This window comes from Brienomyrus brachyistius, chromosome 4, assembly GCF_023856365.1.
Source record: "Brienomyrus brachyistius isolate T26 chromosome 4, BBRACH_0.4, whole genome shotgun sequence".
Lineage (NCBI taxonomy): Eukaryota > Metazoa > Chordata > Actinopteri > Osteoglossiformes > Mormyridae > Brienomyrus > Brienomyrus brachyistius.
Genome location: NC_064536.1, coordinates 21,368,668 through 21,388,293, shown reverse-complemented (window position 1 = coordinate 21,388,293; position 19,626 = coordinate 21,368,668). Strand labels below are relative to the sequence as shown.

The 19,626-nt window shown below is 49.8% G+C and overlaps 1 protein-coding gene across 5 annotated transcripts in view; it reads right to left on the bottom strand.

Annotated features, from left to right (window-relative positions):
- Nucleotides 1-19,626, bottom strand: part of LOC125740050 (RNA-binding protein 33-like) — a 35,035-nt gene that overhangs the window by 5,205 nt on the left and 10,204 nt on the right. The window contains exons 6-17 of one of the 5 annotated variants that reach the window (XM_049010749.1): nucleotides 19,399-19,509; nucleotides 18,829-18,997; nucleotides 17,696-17,922; nucleotides 16,763-17,081; nucleotides 15,772-15,830; nucleotides 9,938-10,058; nucleotides 5,846-6,222; nucleotides 4,614-4,862; nucleotides 3,058-3,345; nucleotides 2,084-2,746; nucleotides 641-844; nucleotides 106-288 (exon numbers count right to left, since the gene is read on the bottom strand). In XM_049010749.1, the coding sequence (XP_048866706.1) occupies nucleotides 106-288; nucleotides 641-844; nucleotides 2,084-2,746; nucleotides 3,058-3,345; nucleotides 4,614-4,862; nucleotides 5,846-6,222; nucleotides 9,938-10,058; nucleotides 15,772-15,830; nucleotides 16,763-17,081; nucleotides 17,696-17,922; nucleotides 18,829-18,997; nucleotides 19,399-19,509 (2,970 nt within the window). The remainder of the gene's footprint in view (nucleotides 1-105; nucleotides 289-640; nucleotides 845-2,083; nucleotides 2,747-3,057; nucleotides 3,346-4,613; nucleotides 4,863-5,845; nucleotides 6,223-9,937; nucleotides 10,059-15,771; nucleotides 15,831-16,762; nucleotides 17,082-17,695; nucleotides 17,923-18,828; nucleotides 18,998-19,398; nucleotides 19,510-19,626) is intronic. The other 4 variants (XM_049010750.1, XM_049010752.1, XM_049010753.1 and 1 more) reach the window with 4 other exon arrangements.

Here is a 19,626-nt window from a genome sequence, read left to right as displayed (position 1 = left end):
GGGGGGGGGATGAGGAGGCATTAGTAACGGTGGCCACCCACCACAGGAGATTCATGAAAGGCTTGTCCCTATAGGCCTCCTGGCTTGGGGGGGGGGGGGGCTTACCTGGATGGGACCAATGGACATCAGCAGGTTCTTCAGCTGCATGTCGGTGGTGGACGACGACAGGCCCTCGATGGACACCCCGCACAGCTGGTTGTCGGGGGCACGCATGCCCTGTCTGGTCGGCATGGCCCTGCCTCTGCCACGCCCCCCCATGCCCCCCATGGCTCCGCCCCTGCCACGCCCCTGCAAGGATGAGCAAATCACCAATTCACACCTGAAATGGTTTCATACTGAGGGAGACAGACACACAACCCCCCTTAAAGTTATATGACCGCTTAAGGCAAAAGCCTAAAATTTAAATGTCAAAATGTCAGAGACAGCAGGAGGTAAAGTCTCAAGGTTGAAGCTTGAATGGAAATGGATTCTCAGGCAGAATGGGGGGGGGGCACATAGCCATCGGAGCACCATAATAGCCACTCTCAAACTGACAATATAAAATGAAATATGTGATGACTGCAGACCCCCTTAAGGACCAGGATCGTCAAACCTGCTCCCAAACTCCATCCCCATGCCCGAGAGGGGGTGTGAGACTCACCCGGGCCTGCAACGGGTTGACGGGGGCTCCCCGGCCCATGTGCGGCGTCAGTTGCTGCAGGTTCTGTGGATGAGCCTGCATCTGGGGGTTCTGGCCCATGTTGCCCACAGTGACCTTCCTCACAGGCACCTGCCGCAGCTGGGGGGGGGGCCGTGCCCTCAGCAGGTGCGGTGAGGCGTTGGCGCCGTCGGAGAGCTCACCTCCCTAGAAGCGGATGGTTAGGAGACGCCGAAATTAACTTTCCCCCCTTCTCATTAAACATGAAGTCTCCGGCACTTATACATAATGACCACACACCACAAGGGGGCGGCATGCGCCTTTTCTATGACGAGAGCTGCCATTTGCCTTTCATTACGGGATGGACTTGTCAGGACGACATTTCCATTAAGCTTGCACAAGGCGCTCGGCGGTAAGGGGGGGCGGGGGATCCTCTCATGACGTTCCTTAAAAAGCTGTAAGATCGGAATCTGACGGCTCAGTCGGGGAGCAGCGCAGGGCCCCCATTTCCATGTGCACAGACAGGATAATCCTCACTCCTTGGAAATCGCAGCCGTCCGACGCTAAAGCAGCGACTCGCTCAGGGTGACGACTCTCTGCAGCCCCCCACCCCATGCGCCCGCCCCCAGGCTTCCTGTCTCTCTTATCCTGCATTATTCCTTCTGAAAAATTAATTTCCCTTATCAGCCGTTAAGCTCCTGAAATCCGAATCTGCCAAACTGGCAATTCTTTCTTCTTAGGTATTATAGCTGTCCCTCTACCCCCTCCCCCTGCCCCCGCCCATGCCGCACGAGCCACGCTGTGGAAGATTAATTGCATGTCTTGCAGTGACATCGGTTCCGGCGCACCTGAAAGATATCGGATGCTTCCGGAAGCTGAGAGAGATAACAGTGTCGGCAGGCAGGAGAAAGACGGCAGGCAGGAGGTCCTGAGCAAAGCTGAGCTCCTATCTGACCCCCCCCCTCCCCCACCCGGCCTCCAAGCGTTGAGATGCGAGTTTTTATTACTACAGACAGTGCTATCTTCATCAGCGACACGAGACGGTGCGTTAGGTTGCAGAAGGGGAAAAACGGCTAATTTCATACCTATCTACAGCCCCCACCGTAAGTCCCCTTCAAAAGAGAAAAGTAACAGAGACAGATAGAGAGAGAGAGAGTAAGTGAGCGAGGGAGAGAGACAGACATCTGTTTCAAAGATGCCATCCATCTCAGCTTCCCAATGTGCCATTTCGCTCTTTAGATAAATGTCACCACCCCACCTGCCAATTTAACACCCACCCATGCCGAGCGAGAATCCCTCCCCCAATGTCTCGACGAAAGTGGCACCGATCGATCGGCAGCGAGCAGCAGGAATGGAGTGAGCGCCAAGGGGATAAGCAGCCACAGTCCATCCTAGCAACAGTGAAGTTTAATATGACCAGGTGTTCTCAGCAGATTGAGCACTTACCCCCCCGAGAAGCTTGACCACGCGGACTTTCTGAGGCAGCATGTGTCCGTCCCGCCCTCCGGAATTGGCCCTCTGCATGACAGTGCGCTTCACCCCGGGCTTGAGGTCCTGTGGCCGGCTTTGGGCGTCCCTGCCGATTGCCTGTTGGGGAGGGGGTGGGTGCTGCTGCAGAGACTGTGGCCCCAACATGGGGACGGGGGTCACATGCTGCCTGCTGGGGGCTTGGGGACTCTGGAACTGGGGGCCCGGCCGGGTGGGGCTCCTGGGTTGCGGGGGTGCGAACTCAGGACCCTGCTGGGGCTGGATGTTCTGCTGGGGAGGGCCCGGCCATCCCTGAGTGGGGGGCTTGTTCAGGAGGAGGCGGGCCTTGACGTTGGGCCGGGGTGAGGGGGCAGGACCGGGTGGAGGCAGGGCTTGGGCCGCTCCATTAGAGGCAGGGGTCTGCGCAGGTGGCTGGGGCAGGGGTGACTGTGGCGGTGGCTGCATGGGGGGGGGCTGCTGACCCTGCTGCTGACTGGCGAGTCTCTCCATCAGCTCCTTCTTCCTCATGCCAGCTTGCAGCTGCCTGCGCAGCTCCTTGCGTTTCAGGATCTCCTCGCGCAGACGCTTCTGCTCTTCGATCTTCAGCCGGTACAGGCGGGTCTCCTCATCCTCATCCGGGTCCTGGGGCACCAGCAGAATAAAGGGCAGCGTGAGCGGGCGGCAGCGTGAGCGGGCGGCAGCGCGACACACTCGGCGTAGTATGAATGCACCCACAAGAGGGTGATGTGGAGCAACATCTCAGGCAGCGTTTAAACTGAAGCCTTGAGGGTGACTGATATCGCATAACATTTACAGCTGCATTTTGCCACCTTGGCGGCTGGACAGCTGTGACATTTCCAAATGACACAGGCCCATATCATATGAACAATGCATGGTGGTGCATTTATAGCCCTGCTGGCAAGATGTAACGACACCAAAGCAGAGCAACCGACCTCCGGCTGAACCATCTGACTGGGTCCAGGCTGCACAACTGGGGGCTCCGGCTTGACCTTCTGAAGCACCGTCCGGTCGGGGGTCCTGGGCACCTCCATCTTACCAGGGGGAGGCAGCCGACGGGCAGTGGGCCGAATCTGCGCGGCGGGCATGGAGGTGGGCAGGGGAGAGGCAGCAGCGGCACTCACACTGGCGGGGGCCACGGGGAGCTCGCGCAGGTTGCTGTTGCGCTGGAGGGCCTGCACCTGCTGGATGGGGGGTTTCATCACATTGGGGGCCGGTGGGTTCTGGTGGGAAGATCCAGAAAGGTCACCCACATGCTGCACTTGAGCAAACAGGAAAAGCAGCTTTAACGCAATCTGAACCACAGAGAGTGCAGTTACACTTGTGGCCAGAAGAGGACACCCTGGGCACAAACAGCAGAATCCAACACACTTGGATCATTGAAGATGCACTGGAAGCTGCTTCTTCCAGGCTGTGCTGGTTAACCATGGGTCAGGCAGTCACGTCATACCCCTGGCTTCAGATACAGACCACGTTATAAACACTAATGACAGCAGTGCAGTATCAACTCCAGGGCTGCAGGTTCGATTCCCTCCCCACCTGTATGTGTGTGGAACTCCCTTCGTTTTGCCTGGGTACTCTAGATCGGTGTTCCCCAACCCAGTCCTCGGGGAACTTCACGTTTTTGCTTCCGCTCAGCTCCCAGCGCACCTGTACCAGGTATTCGGTGTTCCTGATTGGCTGGGAGCTGGGATGGAGCAAAAATGTTGACTGTCCGGGGATCCCCGACGACTGGGTTGGGAAATATTGATCTAGATTCCCAATCCCCAAATATAAAATCAGAACATGATAAAACGCAGTCTTTAGATTACCTGAAGTGTGTAAGTGTAGCGAGTGACAGAGCGACGGAGAGAGCATGACAGACAGGCAGAGAGAGCAACAGGTAGAGCGACAGACACAGAGTGAGCAAGAGAGCGACAGATAGTGAGCAAGCAAACAGAGGTAGACAGAGAGAGAGCCAATAGACAAGGGAGCGGGAGAGAGAGCAACAGAACGACTGCGGCAGGCAGGCAGACAGAGAGAGAGAGACAGAGAAGGCAAATAAGCAAGACAGACAGACTCCCTCTGTCTGTTAGAGCGAGAGAGCGACAGATACAGTGACCAAGTGAGAGAGTGACAAAGCAATAAACTGTGGCAGACAGAGACAGAGCAACAGAAGACAGTGAGACAGCTAGAGAGAGAATGATAGGTAGGCAGACAGAAAGAGACAGAGCAGGTGAGAGAGACAGAGACAGACAGTGTGACAGACACAGAGGACGAGTGAGCGACAGACAGACTGATAGAGTGGTAGACAGAGCAAGAGAGCGACAGTGTTCAAATGAGAGCGACAGAAAGCAATAGCATGTGACAGACAGAGCAACAGACAAGACTGCGAGACAGCTAGAGAGATTGCGACGGGCAGGCAGACAGGCAGCGAGAGACAGAGCGGACGAGAGAGAAAGACCAACAGACAGAATCTTGGCATATGACGGGGGGGTGGGGGTGTCCTCACCATGCGGGGCTTGATAGGAACAAGTCGAGGCTGGGGGCGCAGCGTGCGTGGCGGGTGCTGCAGGTGGTGGTGCAGCTGTGGCTGGATGCCATGGGGCGGCGGGGGGTGCCGAAAGGGGGCTTGTGGCTGTGCATGGCCCCCTGGGTGGTGGGGGTGCTGGCCATGGTGGTGCTGGGGTGGCGGCAAGGGGGGCTGCTGCTGCTGCATGTCGTGGTGCTGGGGCTGGCCATGCGGTGGGGGGGGCAGACCCTGAAACAGGAATAAACAACCACATGAAAACACCGGAGGGGCCTGGAACCTGAACCAAATCAGTACCACAATGGCCTCCAGAATCTCAAGATCTCGAGACACCACAACCCAGCGAATCCGTCCTTTCACCAAATAACCTTTTTTTTTTGGGGGGGGGGGTCCATTTCAATTTTGGCTCGGAACGCGGGGATCCCAGCAGGGAATATGAAAGCATTAACATATACTAACGATATATAAGAGCTCAGGGCGACCCAGCCCCAAGACGAACGTCCTCATTTACATGATAATGATAAAATTAAAAAACTGAAACTATTTGAGAATTTGCTGCATAAATATAAAAGTAATCAGGACTGACAGGCGACGCTCTGGAACGGCGTGGCCAGAGAAACACCAGGCAAGCTGCCCATCCAAAGTGGCGTTCTACATCGCCAAACAAAGACCTGTTGTTCGTAATCTGGGACTGTATTCTAGTAACGTGTGGTGCCATGTCGAAAAGAAGCCTTATGGGGGGGTGCCATCTTCACCCCTAAGCCCTACCCCAAAAACAGTGACTAACCAGGTCCATTCCCCGTGCCTTTTATGCAAGCACTGACCCCACCTAAGGTCAGGGAGAGGAAAAGGGGGTCATTATCAAATGCTGACACTAGAGGGCGCTCCAGTCTGCAGCTGGATGTGGAGCCCATCTATAACCACAAAGGCACAGGAGTAGGGGGACACCACCGCTGCTGCCCACACCCTTTGTTAAAAGTAGACTTGGCATTTGTCAAGTGTGCAGTATTCTAAGCTCTGCGTGCAGGGTATTTTAACACTGTGTATGGGTTTTGTGTTCTTTATACAGATTTATCCCTTGAAAGGGAGAGCTTATATTAGGGGCCAGGACCACTTCCTCATTTAAATCAGCGATAATTAGACACTGATAAACATTTTCGACGAAGCATGTCATGCCGCACCGGGTGCCACCAGCAGAGGGCGCTACAACTTACTCTCTGTCGTACCTGCATGCCAAACTGCAAGTGCTGCGGAGGGAAGGGGGGCCCCGGCTGGTGCCCGGGGAACTGCTGCTGCTGCTGCTGTCGGGGTGCCATGAAATGCTGTCTGGGGTTGGGGGGCCCATGCTGGCCCAGGCCCTGCATGCCCAGGGGCCCCTGTGGCGGAAGGCCGGGCCGGACCGGCTCCCTCTGGAAGATGGGTGGGGGCTGCTGCTGGGCCAGCGGGGGCTGTGGAGGCGGTGGAGGCTGTTGCTGACCCTGGCTGAAGGTCAGGGGCCCTGGGCCGGGGCCAGGAAGGGGGTGACCGTGGCTCATCAAGGGAGCTGGGGCATTCTGCTGATCCAGCATGTGGTGGCCGGGGAAGCGGGGCTCTGAGGGACCGGGGAGGCGGGAAGATATCAGCACATGGTGGCTCATTGGTGGTCGTGGGGGGGGGAGCGCGCAGGACACACACACACCCTTTAAAATCATCATAACACCTGGTCCAACTGGACTGCTAGCAAATTGATATTGGAATTTAACAATCAGGGATTTCAATGCACAGGTGGTATCAACGGAATATGCTAATAGTTAAATGGCACAAAGATCAAGCAAAAACTACGGAGAAATACAGATGCGGATGGGAGGGTGGGAGAGAGAGGACAGACGTGGATAGTGATGGGGGGTGGGGGTGATGGGGACAGTTTAAGTCCACATACTTATTCTGGGGTAATTTTTCACAATGAAGAAGTTCTGAAACCGACTGAAGGTATCCAAAAATTAAATAACACCACACATCATTTCAACAAGTGACTGCAGACGCAAGGTTCTCTGCAATGGTCGACACACCATAAATGGGCAGGGCTCAAGGTTCAATTTATCTCAGACATGAATATGAGCTCTGTCTCTGTGGACAGCAGACGAAATCAGAGCAGGGAAGCTAGAAATCACCCTGTCATTAAAGGACAAAAGGCACACGTGGCCTTAATGGACAAAACAGTAACCCTAACCCTCTGGGGTCTATGGGTAGGGAACACACACACACACACACACACACACACACACACACACACACACACACACACACACACACACACACACACACACACACACACACACACACACACACACACACACACACACACACACACACACACACACACACACACACACACACACTGACTGGGGCATGGTCACACATTTCATTCAATATCATAAACTTAATTCATGGCAAATAATTTATTTCTTATATATTTGTTTTGGCATTACACTCATCTTAATGTATTTTGTAAATATGTCAGATTTATGTTAAGTTTGTAATTTGACATCAAAGTATAGACATTGCAAAATGCAGTTTGGAACACTTGCAGAAACATTATGAAAGTACATAGTAAGCAATGGTGCCAGTTTGGTTTGATCCCAGATATCTGATCACCAAAGTCTTGCTAAATGAAGATGACTAAATGGTGTAGTTGCAACATTCAGTTTGATAAATAAGAAAAACCTAACTCATGTCACTATTGCGTTGTTCATCAAATTACCATGCGAATGCGATGCTATTTATAATGTGAACAGCGATCTTCTTGTGAGGGCGATACCACACACCCCTGATGCAGGTAAAACAAAGAAAGGTGACATGGTTTAGTTTTATGCTGATTTAACCTAAATTTAAAAACTTTAATACTTCCAACAATGGAAGTTTTGAAAAGACAACAGATTATAGTTTTAGTCAGCATTTTTTTTCATATTTCTACAATAAGATTTTAGCGAGTTATGAACTGAAATACACAAGAAAGACACGTGGCATCGTCAACGATGCCATCGACCCCAAAGGGTTAACTAATTGTCACAGCAGTTCAGGACATCTCACCCCCCGAAAATCGTTGACATATGAGAGCAGTGAGGTAAGGGCTAACCAGCTTGTTAACAGAGGGGCGGGCCAGGGGTGCCCGGGGTAACTCAACAGGCCACCAGGGGGTACTGATGAAACCGGATCAGGCCCTCAAAGGACCTGTGAACAGCCGGGCTCCATTTGGTGCTGGCCTGGCGCTAATCTGCCCCGTCGCACGGGGGACAGTCAATCACTAACGCTATGAAACATAAGGATTAACACAGTTTAAGCCCATAACACAGGAATCAGGATCAAGAGGAGGCGACGGTCACATTTCAACCACCAAAGAGTAACGCCGCTACCCAGCATCTCTTACCAGTCAAGAAGCCCACTTAGACACGCAAGTAGGCCTTACAGCCGTACCATCCATAAACATGTATACAGAGGCATAAAATGTCGCTCTCAAGGCCACAATGCGACATACAGACAGCAATTATGGTGCAAATCACAGGACAGTGTGAAATACGGGAGCTGGTTTATGCACGTTATATGAACAAAAGTACTGGGATACACCTCTGAATCACTGAATCCAGTTTCATTCAGACCTACTCATTCAGGCCTCAGGTATATGAAATCATGACCTAACTATGCAATCAGGGTTACAAACATTTGTGAAAGAATGTGTCATCCTGATGAGCTCAGTGAATTCAAGCGTGGTGCTGTCATAAGATGCCACCTTTACAATAAGTCAGTTTGTGAAATTTCTTCTCTGTTAGATATTTGAGAGTCGACGGTAAGTGGTATTATTGCAAAGTGGAAGAATTTAGGAAGAACAAACTCAGCCATGAAGAGGCAGACCATGTAAGTGATAAGCGGGTTCACAGAGTGCTGAGGCACGTAGTGCGCAAGTCACCAACGCTCCGTTGACTCAATAGCTGCAGAGTTCCAAACTTTCTCTGGCATTAACCCCAGCACAAACACTGTGAGCTTCATGGAATGGGTCTTCATGGTCGAGGAGCTGCATGCAAACCTCACATCACCAATCACGATGCTAAGTGTAGCATGGAGTGGTGTAAAGCATGCCGCTTCCAGACTCTGGAGCAGTGGAAACGTTCTGTGGAGAGACGAATCACGCTTCTGTCTGGTGGACTGCTGGATAAATCTGGGTTTGGCAGATGCCAATAGAACATTACCTGCTCTACTGCATTGCGCCAACTATAAAGTTTGGTGGAGGAGGGATAATGGCATGGGATTGTTTTTCAGGGGCTTGGCTAGGCCTCTTACTCGTAGTTACAGTGAAGCAAACTCTTAATGCTTTAGCATACCATGGCATTTTGGACAATTCTATTCCAACAGACACACTCCAAAATCTTGTGGAAAGCCTTCCCAGTGTGCCAGCTCTTATAGCTGCAAAGGGGGGACCATATTGATGCCTATGTATTTAGAATGGGATGTCATAAAAGTTCCTATGGATGTAATGGCCAGGTGCCCCAACACTTATGTCCATAGTGTACATACACAAGGGTATTTTATTTTACTGATTAGTTGTCATTGATGACACACCACAGCACACAACGAAATGTGTCCTCCGCATTTAACCCATATCTGATGTTGTGACATAGCAGGGGGCAGCTAATTCAGCGCCCGGGGAGCAGTGCTTGGGGGCAGTACCTTGCTCAGGGTATCTCAGCAGTGTCATGCTGGTCAGGGATTCAAACCTGCAATTTTTCAATTACGAGTGCGCTTCCCTAACCATTAAGCCACCACTGCCCACTGTATTATGTATATATACATAATACATTGTTTGTCTCATCTAAAACATACAGCAACCTTAAAAATACATATATTTGTTGCAAAACAAACCCGCCATCTAGATAACTGGACCAGAAAACAGGGCAGATTAAATTACTAGTAATCACCCCCAGTGCGGCACATCCAGTATGTAACCCCCAAGTACCAGCGTTTATATAAGAACGGCATCCTGGGGTGGGAAACGTGCAGGGTGTCCAAGCGACTGGCTGGATCAGGGGTTGTAGATAACGAGGGCGTCTCGCCAGGTATACCGGGGGGGGCACGGGACAGCGACAATGTGACCTTTTTAAATCTCAAGCTGGGTACAGGGGACATGACGAGGGAGAGACACAACAGGGGACATGACGAGGGAGAGCCTGCCTGCGCTCAATCTGCGGGCACAGGTGCTACGGAGCTTTCTAGAAGGGGTGGGGGGAGGGATGAAAATGGGGATTGGGGGGAGGGGGGGGGTTCCTTTGTCTCACCGCCAATGAAGAAAGGCTCTCTCTCCTGGGGGAGCAGGGGGGCCCTCCAGGGCTCCGGTGGGTGGGGTCTGTGTGGGGGGGTGAAGTTACGAGGAATGTGTTGCTGAAAATCCGCTGGTCCCTAGAGGAGACAGGAGGAGGGGGTGAGATTAAAAGGGGGCGGGGTGACGGTGCCCTGCTTTTCGGGGAAAAGCAGACATTCCCAACCACAGCTGGCGCCTATTTGGTGAAGTTGATGGTATAACAGCTGATCTCCACAAAATGGGCAAATAGGCCGTCATCCAGTCTCCAATTCTTACCGATCTCTACTTTACAGATATTCTACATTACATTACACAGAAAACCATCCCCACTAACCCTCAGACTGGTCAACTCTGGTAGGGGGGGCGGGGTGGGGAATCTGCAAATAGCTTGAACTCCAAGGCAAAAAATTGGAGCGGAGGCACCTGGTGTGAAGACAGCAGCTACCGCCCCCTGGTGCCAAAAGCTGGGACAAATCTAAGAATAAACTGTCAAACCAATAAAAGTAACGGGAAGTGTGTCATTGCTAACAGACCTCAATCACTATTTACCAGATACCAGTGTTTTATGCATGGATTATCTGAAGGAATAAAGGGTATATTTTATATATTATTCATTATTAGTAATATTGCACATCATGATGTATTGATGCATTCCTGATAACTTGGAACTTAAAATTTCCAGCCTCCTACTTAAAGAACTATGAAACGGCAGAGCAGAATTGATTCATAATGCGAATTTACGCGAATGCTAATCCCGCTAGCGTTTTATTCCACCATAAAATGGCGATTCTCACAGACTTGCTAGTGGAAATTAGCACATAGTAAAACATGATGTACACTGTGGGAACAGTAAATAAGTCTCTCTCTGGTTTTACATCAGTCACTCTCCAAACCCGGGAACGCCTTTACCGAGCCGACCCTTCTGCAGTGGAAAAGCGAAGCAAGCTGGAACCGTACTGTAACTAGTCTCTTTTTGAAGTAAGTCTGTACTGCAAAGTTGCTGTATGCTAGTGGAAAAGGGCCATTAAACATAAATACATAAAAAGTGTGCATGTGAGTGAGCTGAATTCACTAATAGTTAAGAGACTAATGATTGCAGCAAATTTAACACTGCTGACTAGGCATGTAATGATCAATCACGAATTGGTTAAAAATTGATGTAAATGTATGGCGATTTCAACCGGCTGATGGGGAAAATGAATCGCTACTTTAGGAGTACTTCACAGTACTTTACTTAACAGAAAAACTGGTGTCATATTACATTTGATTTCACGACGTCAGTTCTACGTCAGATGTCACTGCGTATTCACGTCGACATCGTACAGTTTTTGGTTTTGACAGAAAAGAAGATGACGAGTGAATTTGAAATTGAGGACACACCCCAGATCTTAAATCGGCGGTGTGGCAGCATTTTAGCTTTCCGGTAATCACAAACGAAAACGGTGAGAAAAGCACAGACAAGACAACAAACAAATTGTATTAAGTGCACCTTCATAATGCATTCATAGAACATTCATAAGCAGCATGCAAGTACACCTTAACATCCTAACATCCCTTAACAGCTGTAATATACATATTAATAATCATTATATTATTACACTGCTGACATAAAATAATCCAATGATAAAGAGTGCACGTGCGCTTCTATTCCCTGCTAGCATCCAGTAGAGCTGGGCAGTATGACAAAAAATTTATATCATGGTATTTTTAAAGTTATATCGGTTTCACGGTATACCACAGTATTTTTTTTAAAGTATGACTGGGCGTTTACCACATTTTACAGGATTTTACATAACACATTTTTGCATCGTACCCACATTATGTTATTTATTACTAGCCATTGCGCCTATCCGCTACCTTAATAACAACATCCGGCTAACATGTTTGTTGGCTAACTGTTTATAGATAAACGGCTAACGTTAAGGTGCGCGACGGCCAAGGTAACATTTTTGATAAATGTTTAATAGTTCAGTGTTGCTGGAATGTGAGCTTTACTGACCTCAAAAAATTTCTCATAAAGACTGGGATGTCGGTCTTTAAGATGCTTTGCCAGGTTTGACGTGCTACTTGACTTCGTCGCCACAACCTTGTAGCACTGTTTGCATAGAGGCTTATTGACATCCTTAGCCTTTCCGTGCTCGTCTGCAAAATACTTCCAAACAACACTTTCGGGGCATTTATTTATTTAATTTATTTATTTTAACTAAAGCAGCTTGCGAAGTGCCTTCAACTGCAGCATATGCCATGTTCGGCCAACTCGGTATGTGTGTGTTAACCAGTGCAAATGCTTTCAGCGACTATTGAGTGGACGGGAGGGGCTGCGGGAGTTTGTGCGTGCACACGCATCTGCATCGTAGTGGTGGAGTGTGGCGAATGAGGCGAAAACCGCACTGTTGGTATCAATAATGGTGAAAATAAGTATCTAATCAGATACTAATCGATATTAACAATTAGTATCTGAGAATCGATTTCTGACAACTCCAGTGTCTCATTATTTTCAACGCCAGCGTCAGCTATATCTTTCATTTCTGATCTTTCGCAGTACATTTTTAGCGGTGCAGCAGTGAAAAAGGTCACCCCTTAACCTTCTGGGGTCGAGTGCGTCGTTGGCGATGCAGCGTACTTTTCGCATCTATTTCAGTTTATGTCTTGCTGAAATCTTCATGTAGAATCATGAAAAAAAACGCTGGCTAAATCCATAATCTGTCTTCTTTTCAAAACGTCAATTGTTGAAAGTTTTTAAAATTAGGTAAAACTTTTTTTGCCGATTTAACCTGCATCGGGGACGTGTAGTGCCGCCCTCACCTGAAGATCGCCATTCGCATTATAAATAGCCATATTTCCACGTATTAAAATCGCATTCGCAGGGTAATTAGATGAACAACGCAATGGTGAAATGCGATTCAGATACATCCCCATCAGCGCCATTGAAAGCATCCCAGACATAGTGACATGAGTTAGGTTTTTCTTATTTATCAAACTAAATGTTGCAACTACACCATTTAGTCATCTTCATGTAGCCAAGACTTTGGTGATCAGATATCTGGGATCCAAACAAACTTCCACCATTGCTTACTCTGTACTTTTCATAATGTTTCTGCAAGTGTTCCAAACTGCATTTTGCAATGTCTATACTCTGATGTCAAATTACAAACTTAACATAAATCTGATATATTTACAAAGTACACTAAGATAATTTATTTCTTATATATTTGTTTTAGCATTAAACTTACTTGCCATGAATTAAGTTTATGATATTGAATGAAATGTGTGACCATGCCCCAGTCAGTGTGTGTGTGTGTGTGTGTGTGTGTGTGTGTGTGTGTGTGTGTTCCCTACCCCTAGACCCCAGAGGGTTAAACAATTTATAGCTGCGCCACTTTCCGAACGTTGTGTAGGTATAAACCGGCATTGCTGTACAAGAAATATTCATAAAAGGAAAATAATAAAAAACGTTTTTCGGTATGAACCAGTATACTGCCCAGCACTAACGTCCAGTATCAGTTTTACAGAAGTAGAATTTAAGGACACATCCACCAAAATGTGGCACGTTAAATATTCATTCATTCATTTTAAATATCCCTCCCATTCATAAATGTAGGTGGTTGGTATATTTTATGAGCCCCAGGGGGTAAAAGGATCACAAAACAGAACTTATCTACAGATAAAGATGGACTTTAAATTAGCATTATGCTCACTTTCATACATATTCTTCATATCCACATTCCCATAACTATAACCTACATCCATTCCTGATTTTTCTTGGCAAAACGTTCTTGTGACATCACTGGAAAATCCTGGCACAACCCGAAAGGGCAGCCAGCAGGCTTTTAAGACGGAACCCGTCTCGGAATTTATTGTCACCAGATTTCGCAAATGAGGTTCAATAAGCAACACCTACCACCCTCCCATGAAAGTCAGATAAAAATCCCGTAATCCGTGCGCCGAAAAAGAAACACTTTCCATTCCTCCTTTATTCTTCCAAAACCCTCTTTCGCTTAAGAAATTAACCTTTCGGCTGCATGCGGCGATTAACCCGAATTAGGCGCATTGTAAATGGCTTGACGCTATCGTTCCTAATCCTCATCTCCCCCCACCCCGGGAAAAGCGTAATCAGTGCTCTACCCTGCATACAAAAGGCCATATAAACCTCTTCTCTTCACCTCCCACCCCAATCGAAATGATGACCCAACAGCTCGATAACCTGGCAGAACCGTAATTCGGGATCTAAAATACCCAGACAAGCTACTTCAGCACGGATACGTGACGACCGACAACAGAGGCATAACAAGAGCCAAACAGGGGCACGCAAGGCCCCCCCACTCCTGGGAATGAGAATCACACAACTCGTCACGTGATCCATCGGCCCAGGTAAGTGACATGGGCCTTTTGGGGATTCGAGCAACAGGAGGGCCGAGTTTTCACATTCAATGGAAAGATTTATTAGGCTTTGTTTGGAACTGTATACCCATTACTCTCAACTTGTCCATTGATACCCCCACCACAAAGAGAAGAATCCTGTACACTTCCAAGTTTAAAACTATAATCCCAGGCAGTTAAATGAAGCTACATTCAGAATTATATAATTGGACACAACCACTGTCACATGACCTTAACCACTCCCCTGCCATCACCAGGGGGCCTGCGACTGGCCCACATAACCCCGCCCACCAACCCCTGCAGCATGTCAGAGCCCTGCGGCCTTTAACACAGATCCCCAAATTGAGTTTTTAAATGCTGGGAGGGATTAACGCCGAAGCTCAGCCCCTCTGCAGACAGGCGGCCAGCTATCGTTAAATCAGGAAGTATGATAATGTATGATAATCGGCATTAATCAGATGCCCACCAGTAAATGGATGTCGCTGGCTGTTTTGTAACTGGCGTTTTAAAATTCCCCTCCCCCTCACCGCCTGACAGTCCTGCGGCCATGTATGCATGTGTGTGTGTGTGTGTGTGTGTGTGTGTGTGTGTGTGTGTGAGGGGGGGTAGCCATCAGGGATATGGCAAAGGCAGACAGCAATCCCGGGGTTCCGAATGAGTTAGGTAAACACATGCGCGGTAAACAGAATGGGGGGGGGGGGCGTTATAAAGTGCTGGATGACATCCTGAAATGAGCGGAAAACGCAGGGGGCTCTGGGAGATGCCCCCCCCCAGGGCCCAGACGCCTTCCCACTTGGCCCAATCTGCATAAATACTCCCAACAAACACCCTTTCCTGGGATGTGTCAATCGGCAGCACCTGCTGCCCAGAGGCATTATCCGGGAAGAGGACCCGGGGCACACTCGGCGATCCGTATCCGAGCCAGCAAACGGCAAGCGGGTACAGCAGCGGGCAACACACAGCTGCTTATTCACAGACGGTCACGACACACTGCTCCGGCAAGAACGAGAAGCTCCAAGAACATCCCCGAGACTCCCAATCAGAATTAGCAACTAACTGTTAAACACGTTTATTTTTATCAATAATATTCCAGTGTTTTTGTTGCAGCTGATTAGGCTTTTCATTTGTATTGAGGCATTTGGGTGCTTTTTGTCCCTGCATGTCCACCATAGCCTATTTGTGCTGTGTGAAAGTGACACTTCATTAAAGTAGCATTTCCTAAAGCTGGCAATTATAATGAGTAACATCAAATAAGCTTCTGTTTCATCCCAAATTATCCGAAACACACACCCCTACCCCTAAAGCCTCGTTTCCAAGGTAACCCAATTCTCTAACCGTTAAACTACTACTTCAAACCAAGTACCAGAAGTTACCAGCTGTCCCAAACTTTACCAGCACAAATGACCCACTCCTCACATGTCCAGTTCTTACCGGAAACCTTGGGGGAACCACAGTGGGCCGGGGTTGGTTCTGGGCGGGCATCAGGGGCACTGCGAGGAAAAGGTGATAGCAGTCAGCAACCCCACAGGGCCCTGGCCAGGTGAGACTCACATCTGCCCTTATGACAAGCCATGGCATGTGCAGCAGGATGCTGGGACAAGTCAGCCAATCACAGCATCAGCTCAGGTCAGCTGATACAGGCTCAATTCACACTGAAATATGCATCTCATGGCATTCATGTCTGGGGAGCGTGTGCCGACACACACACACAGAGACACACACACGTCATTGTTTCTGAGTGTCAGTCACAACCCCCTACCCCCCTGCCCCCCTCCCCGCCCCAAGCATTAATAATGTCTGGAGGCAGAATCTGGACAGCGCCCTGATGCGACAGTGTCCCTGTATCCTCCCCGTGGGGCATCCCTAACCCATCAGTACACATTTTCATTCCATAATCTGAAGCACAGGACACACCGCACTGCAACCCCCCCCCCCTCCACCAGGGGAGGTACACTCATCCCCAGAATCCTATGCATCCATGTTTTGCCCCCATTCATACACCTGGATATTCACTGGCCCAATTCAGATTTAGAAAGGATGCACGAATCTAAAGCCCACATCCAGTTGTGGGAGGTCAGGAACAATGCAGATTGTCAACTCATCAACCAAAAAAAAACAATCTCCTGGATGTCATAAGACCTGAACACATCCAGAGGCAGGGCTAGTGATTGGAGAGCCCCATGTCAAGAGGAAGGAGACGGGGCCAGACTAACGGGACGGGGCCAGGAGGCAGGACCGCTGATTGCAGTGCTCCGTGTTGGTGGGCAGGAGGCAAGGCCAGTAATCAGAGAGCTGCAAATCAGTGGCCAGGAAGCAATGCTTGGATGCAAAATGTCGTGAGACTGGTGTGGCCGACGTGGTCAGAGATGCCACGTGCCAGGAGTGACATCTCTCTCCCCTCCAGTCTCCAGGAGCTGCTGACCTTGCATGGGGGAGTTGGCAGCCAGGCCCCTGAAGTGGGGGTTGATATGGATGTTCTTGGGTTGTTGCTGATGTTGCTGCTGCTGCTGATGCTGCTGCTGGGGGGAACGCACTGGCTGGGGGCTCAGCATCTGTGCCGCGTCGGCAGGGGGACGGCCCAGCGGACCGTGGGGGGGTGGCACCGGCGCCGAGCGGTGGCCCAGGTGTGGCGGGATCAGCGGCTGCGGGGGCTGCCTGGGGGGGCCGTGCTCCTGGAAGGGCCCACGGGGTGGCGGGTGGAGCTGGTGATGCGGGTGGAGCGGCGACATCCGAGGGGGTGACTGCGGACACACACGGACACACAGACAAATGTGTCATGTGACCACCAGCAGGACAACGACTTTGCTGTCAGTTTACAGTAACCGGTCCGCTGCACCGACTGTCTAAACGGGCAGATTACACGCTTCGGTACACACTGAATAATCATTTATAAAAAATAAAAAATAAAAAAAGAGAAAAAAACCCACAGGGGCTAAAATCCAGGCCAGGGTCGCAAATTAAATTTTACATGATGCTTTGCAGGCCCACCCGAGCCAAGTCATTTGGTATAATCCATATATCAACACGGGTGCTGCGGATAATTGACTTTGTGCAAAAGCAAACCCGGGCTGATCCAACAGGTCATAACAGGGGGGAGGGGGAGCAAATTAAAGGCAAATATCACATTCGCCAGCTGCAACCCCGGCTAATATTATCATAAGGGTGAGGTTTACTCTGGGAAGACCGTGGGGGAGAGAATGAGGATGAGCAAATCAAGTGTAACATTTTCAGCCGAAGCACGGACGCCTCCGGCATTACGGTCAGGACACCGACCCGTTACCACAGACACTGGCATGTTGCTACAAATGGCGACTTTAAGACCCCCATCATTAAAACCCGCTCCCCCGCAATTTACCTGCACCCCCATGGGCATGGTGAGCAGCGGCGCCATCCTCTGGTCATTCATGCGTCCCCTGATGTCCCCCCTGAAGTCTCCCAGCCCGAACAAGGGGAACCCGCCCCGTCCGCCGCGTCCTCTTCCTCCTCCCCTCCCACGGCCGCGACCTCCGAAGCGCCCCTGCTTCCTGAGCCTCTCCTTCTCCTCGAACTCCAGGAGGTCCGCTTTGGCCTCCTCTGACAGCTCTGCAAAAGAAATGATAGATGGGAAAATCCCAAAATGTCAAAATCAGCATGCCTCTTAATGCCATTCTTTAATGATCAAGCTGCATACAGCAACCATCAAAATAAATTACATGAGCATAGATGGTATGCTGTAGGCGCAGGATCCACACCCAAGGATTCAACCAACACTGGATCGAAAATATTTTGGGGAGAAAAAAATTTGAGAATGATCCAGAGAGCAAAATTTGAACTTGCCCCACGCCAAGCACTACGCACAATCCACACGGATGCAGTGACACGTAGAGAGAGAGAAAGAATGAATGTATCCAAAAAATACAAAATAGCTATCTACAGAGCATTTACACTGCATTAGGTATTATAAGCAATGTAAAGATGATTTTAAGTATGCATGAATGATATACATAGGTTCTAAGCAAATTCAATGCCATTCTTGAGTATCTGTGGATTTCGGTATCCATGGGGGGGTCCTGGAACCAATCCCCAGTGGATACTGAGGGGCGACTGTAATATTTAAGATCCACATACAGAAAGGGCATTAATCTGAACGGTGTGCTTGCTGAACATGGACGCAGTCTTATCAAACCCCTAAATACACACAGGCCCAAGAACCGCAGACGCAGGGTACATACTCGCTTCTCATCTGGACTCATGGCCCATAAATGTTACTGCCCCCGATAATCAGTGATTAATGTTGGGGGGGGGGGGGGGGAGTAAATGTCACTGTTAATTTGAGTGTCCGCTTAAGGTGATGATTTTACTTGGCAAATGAAGGCGGTTTTCCCTCAAACGGTGGTAATCCACCTTATAAGGTCATCGGGACACATGCTTCATCTACCAACGTCAGCAGGGGAGAGAGCCACCCCACTGCCCCCCACAGGGCGGAGACACAGCGGATCCTGCTCTTACCCAGAGTTTCGGGGATGTCCCGTCTTTTACTGGAGGCATCGGACAGCCGGATGACAGTGGCGTCCTTCCTCTCCGTCTTGAAGCGCAGTCGGCCAGACTGCTCATCTTCGTCATCCTCCTCATCTGACTCCTCCCTCAGGTCCTCTTCGCGCTCTCTCTCATTCTCCAACTGTTGTGGGGGGGGGGGGGGGGGGGGGATCAGTGATGATGGCTGTCAGTACCAGGGGACAAGGACTCACAGAAGTGACCAGTGACCAAAAGGTGTAGAGCTCGACCAACAAATGACTCATGTCATGTGACACAACCAACAGAAGGGGGCCGTATGATTAAGTAACTGGATTTGAGCTAAACAGCCGGCTAAGTTCAAAGGGGACTTCCAGCGGTTAATGGGACAGTTAAGTTGGTTTGGTTGAGGCTGAGTTGTTTTAACCTGAAACCCATCAATCTCAACCCTGCATCTATAGCTTAGTTACGGTAAATCCACAGGGAGATAAGCTCCACAGTGACCCTGGAAGCTAACTGCACGCAACACAGCCTGACGTGAACCCACAGACGGACCGGGTCCCCCACCTCTTCAGCCTCCAGGACCTGAGAGACCTGGGCTTCTGCACCGTCGGGGACATCCGGCACATCCACAGGCAGCCCCATCTCCTGGCTTGCATCGTCAGCGTAGTCCTCAACCTGGAAGCCGAGGTAGAAGGTGGGCTTTCATTTGAGAACTCACTCCGGTCATCTATTTCCTGCTACTGGATCAACACTACCACCTAAATATCCCATAACTTAAATTAGTGCATATTT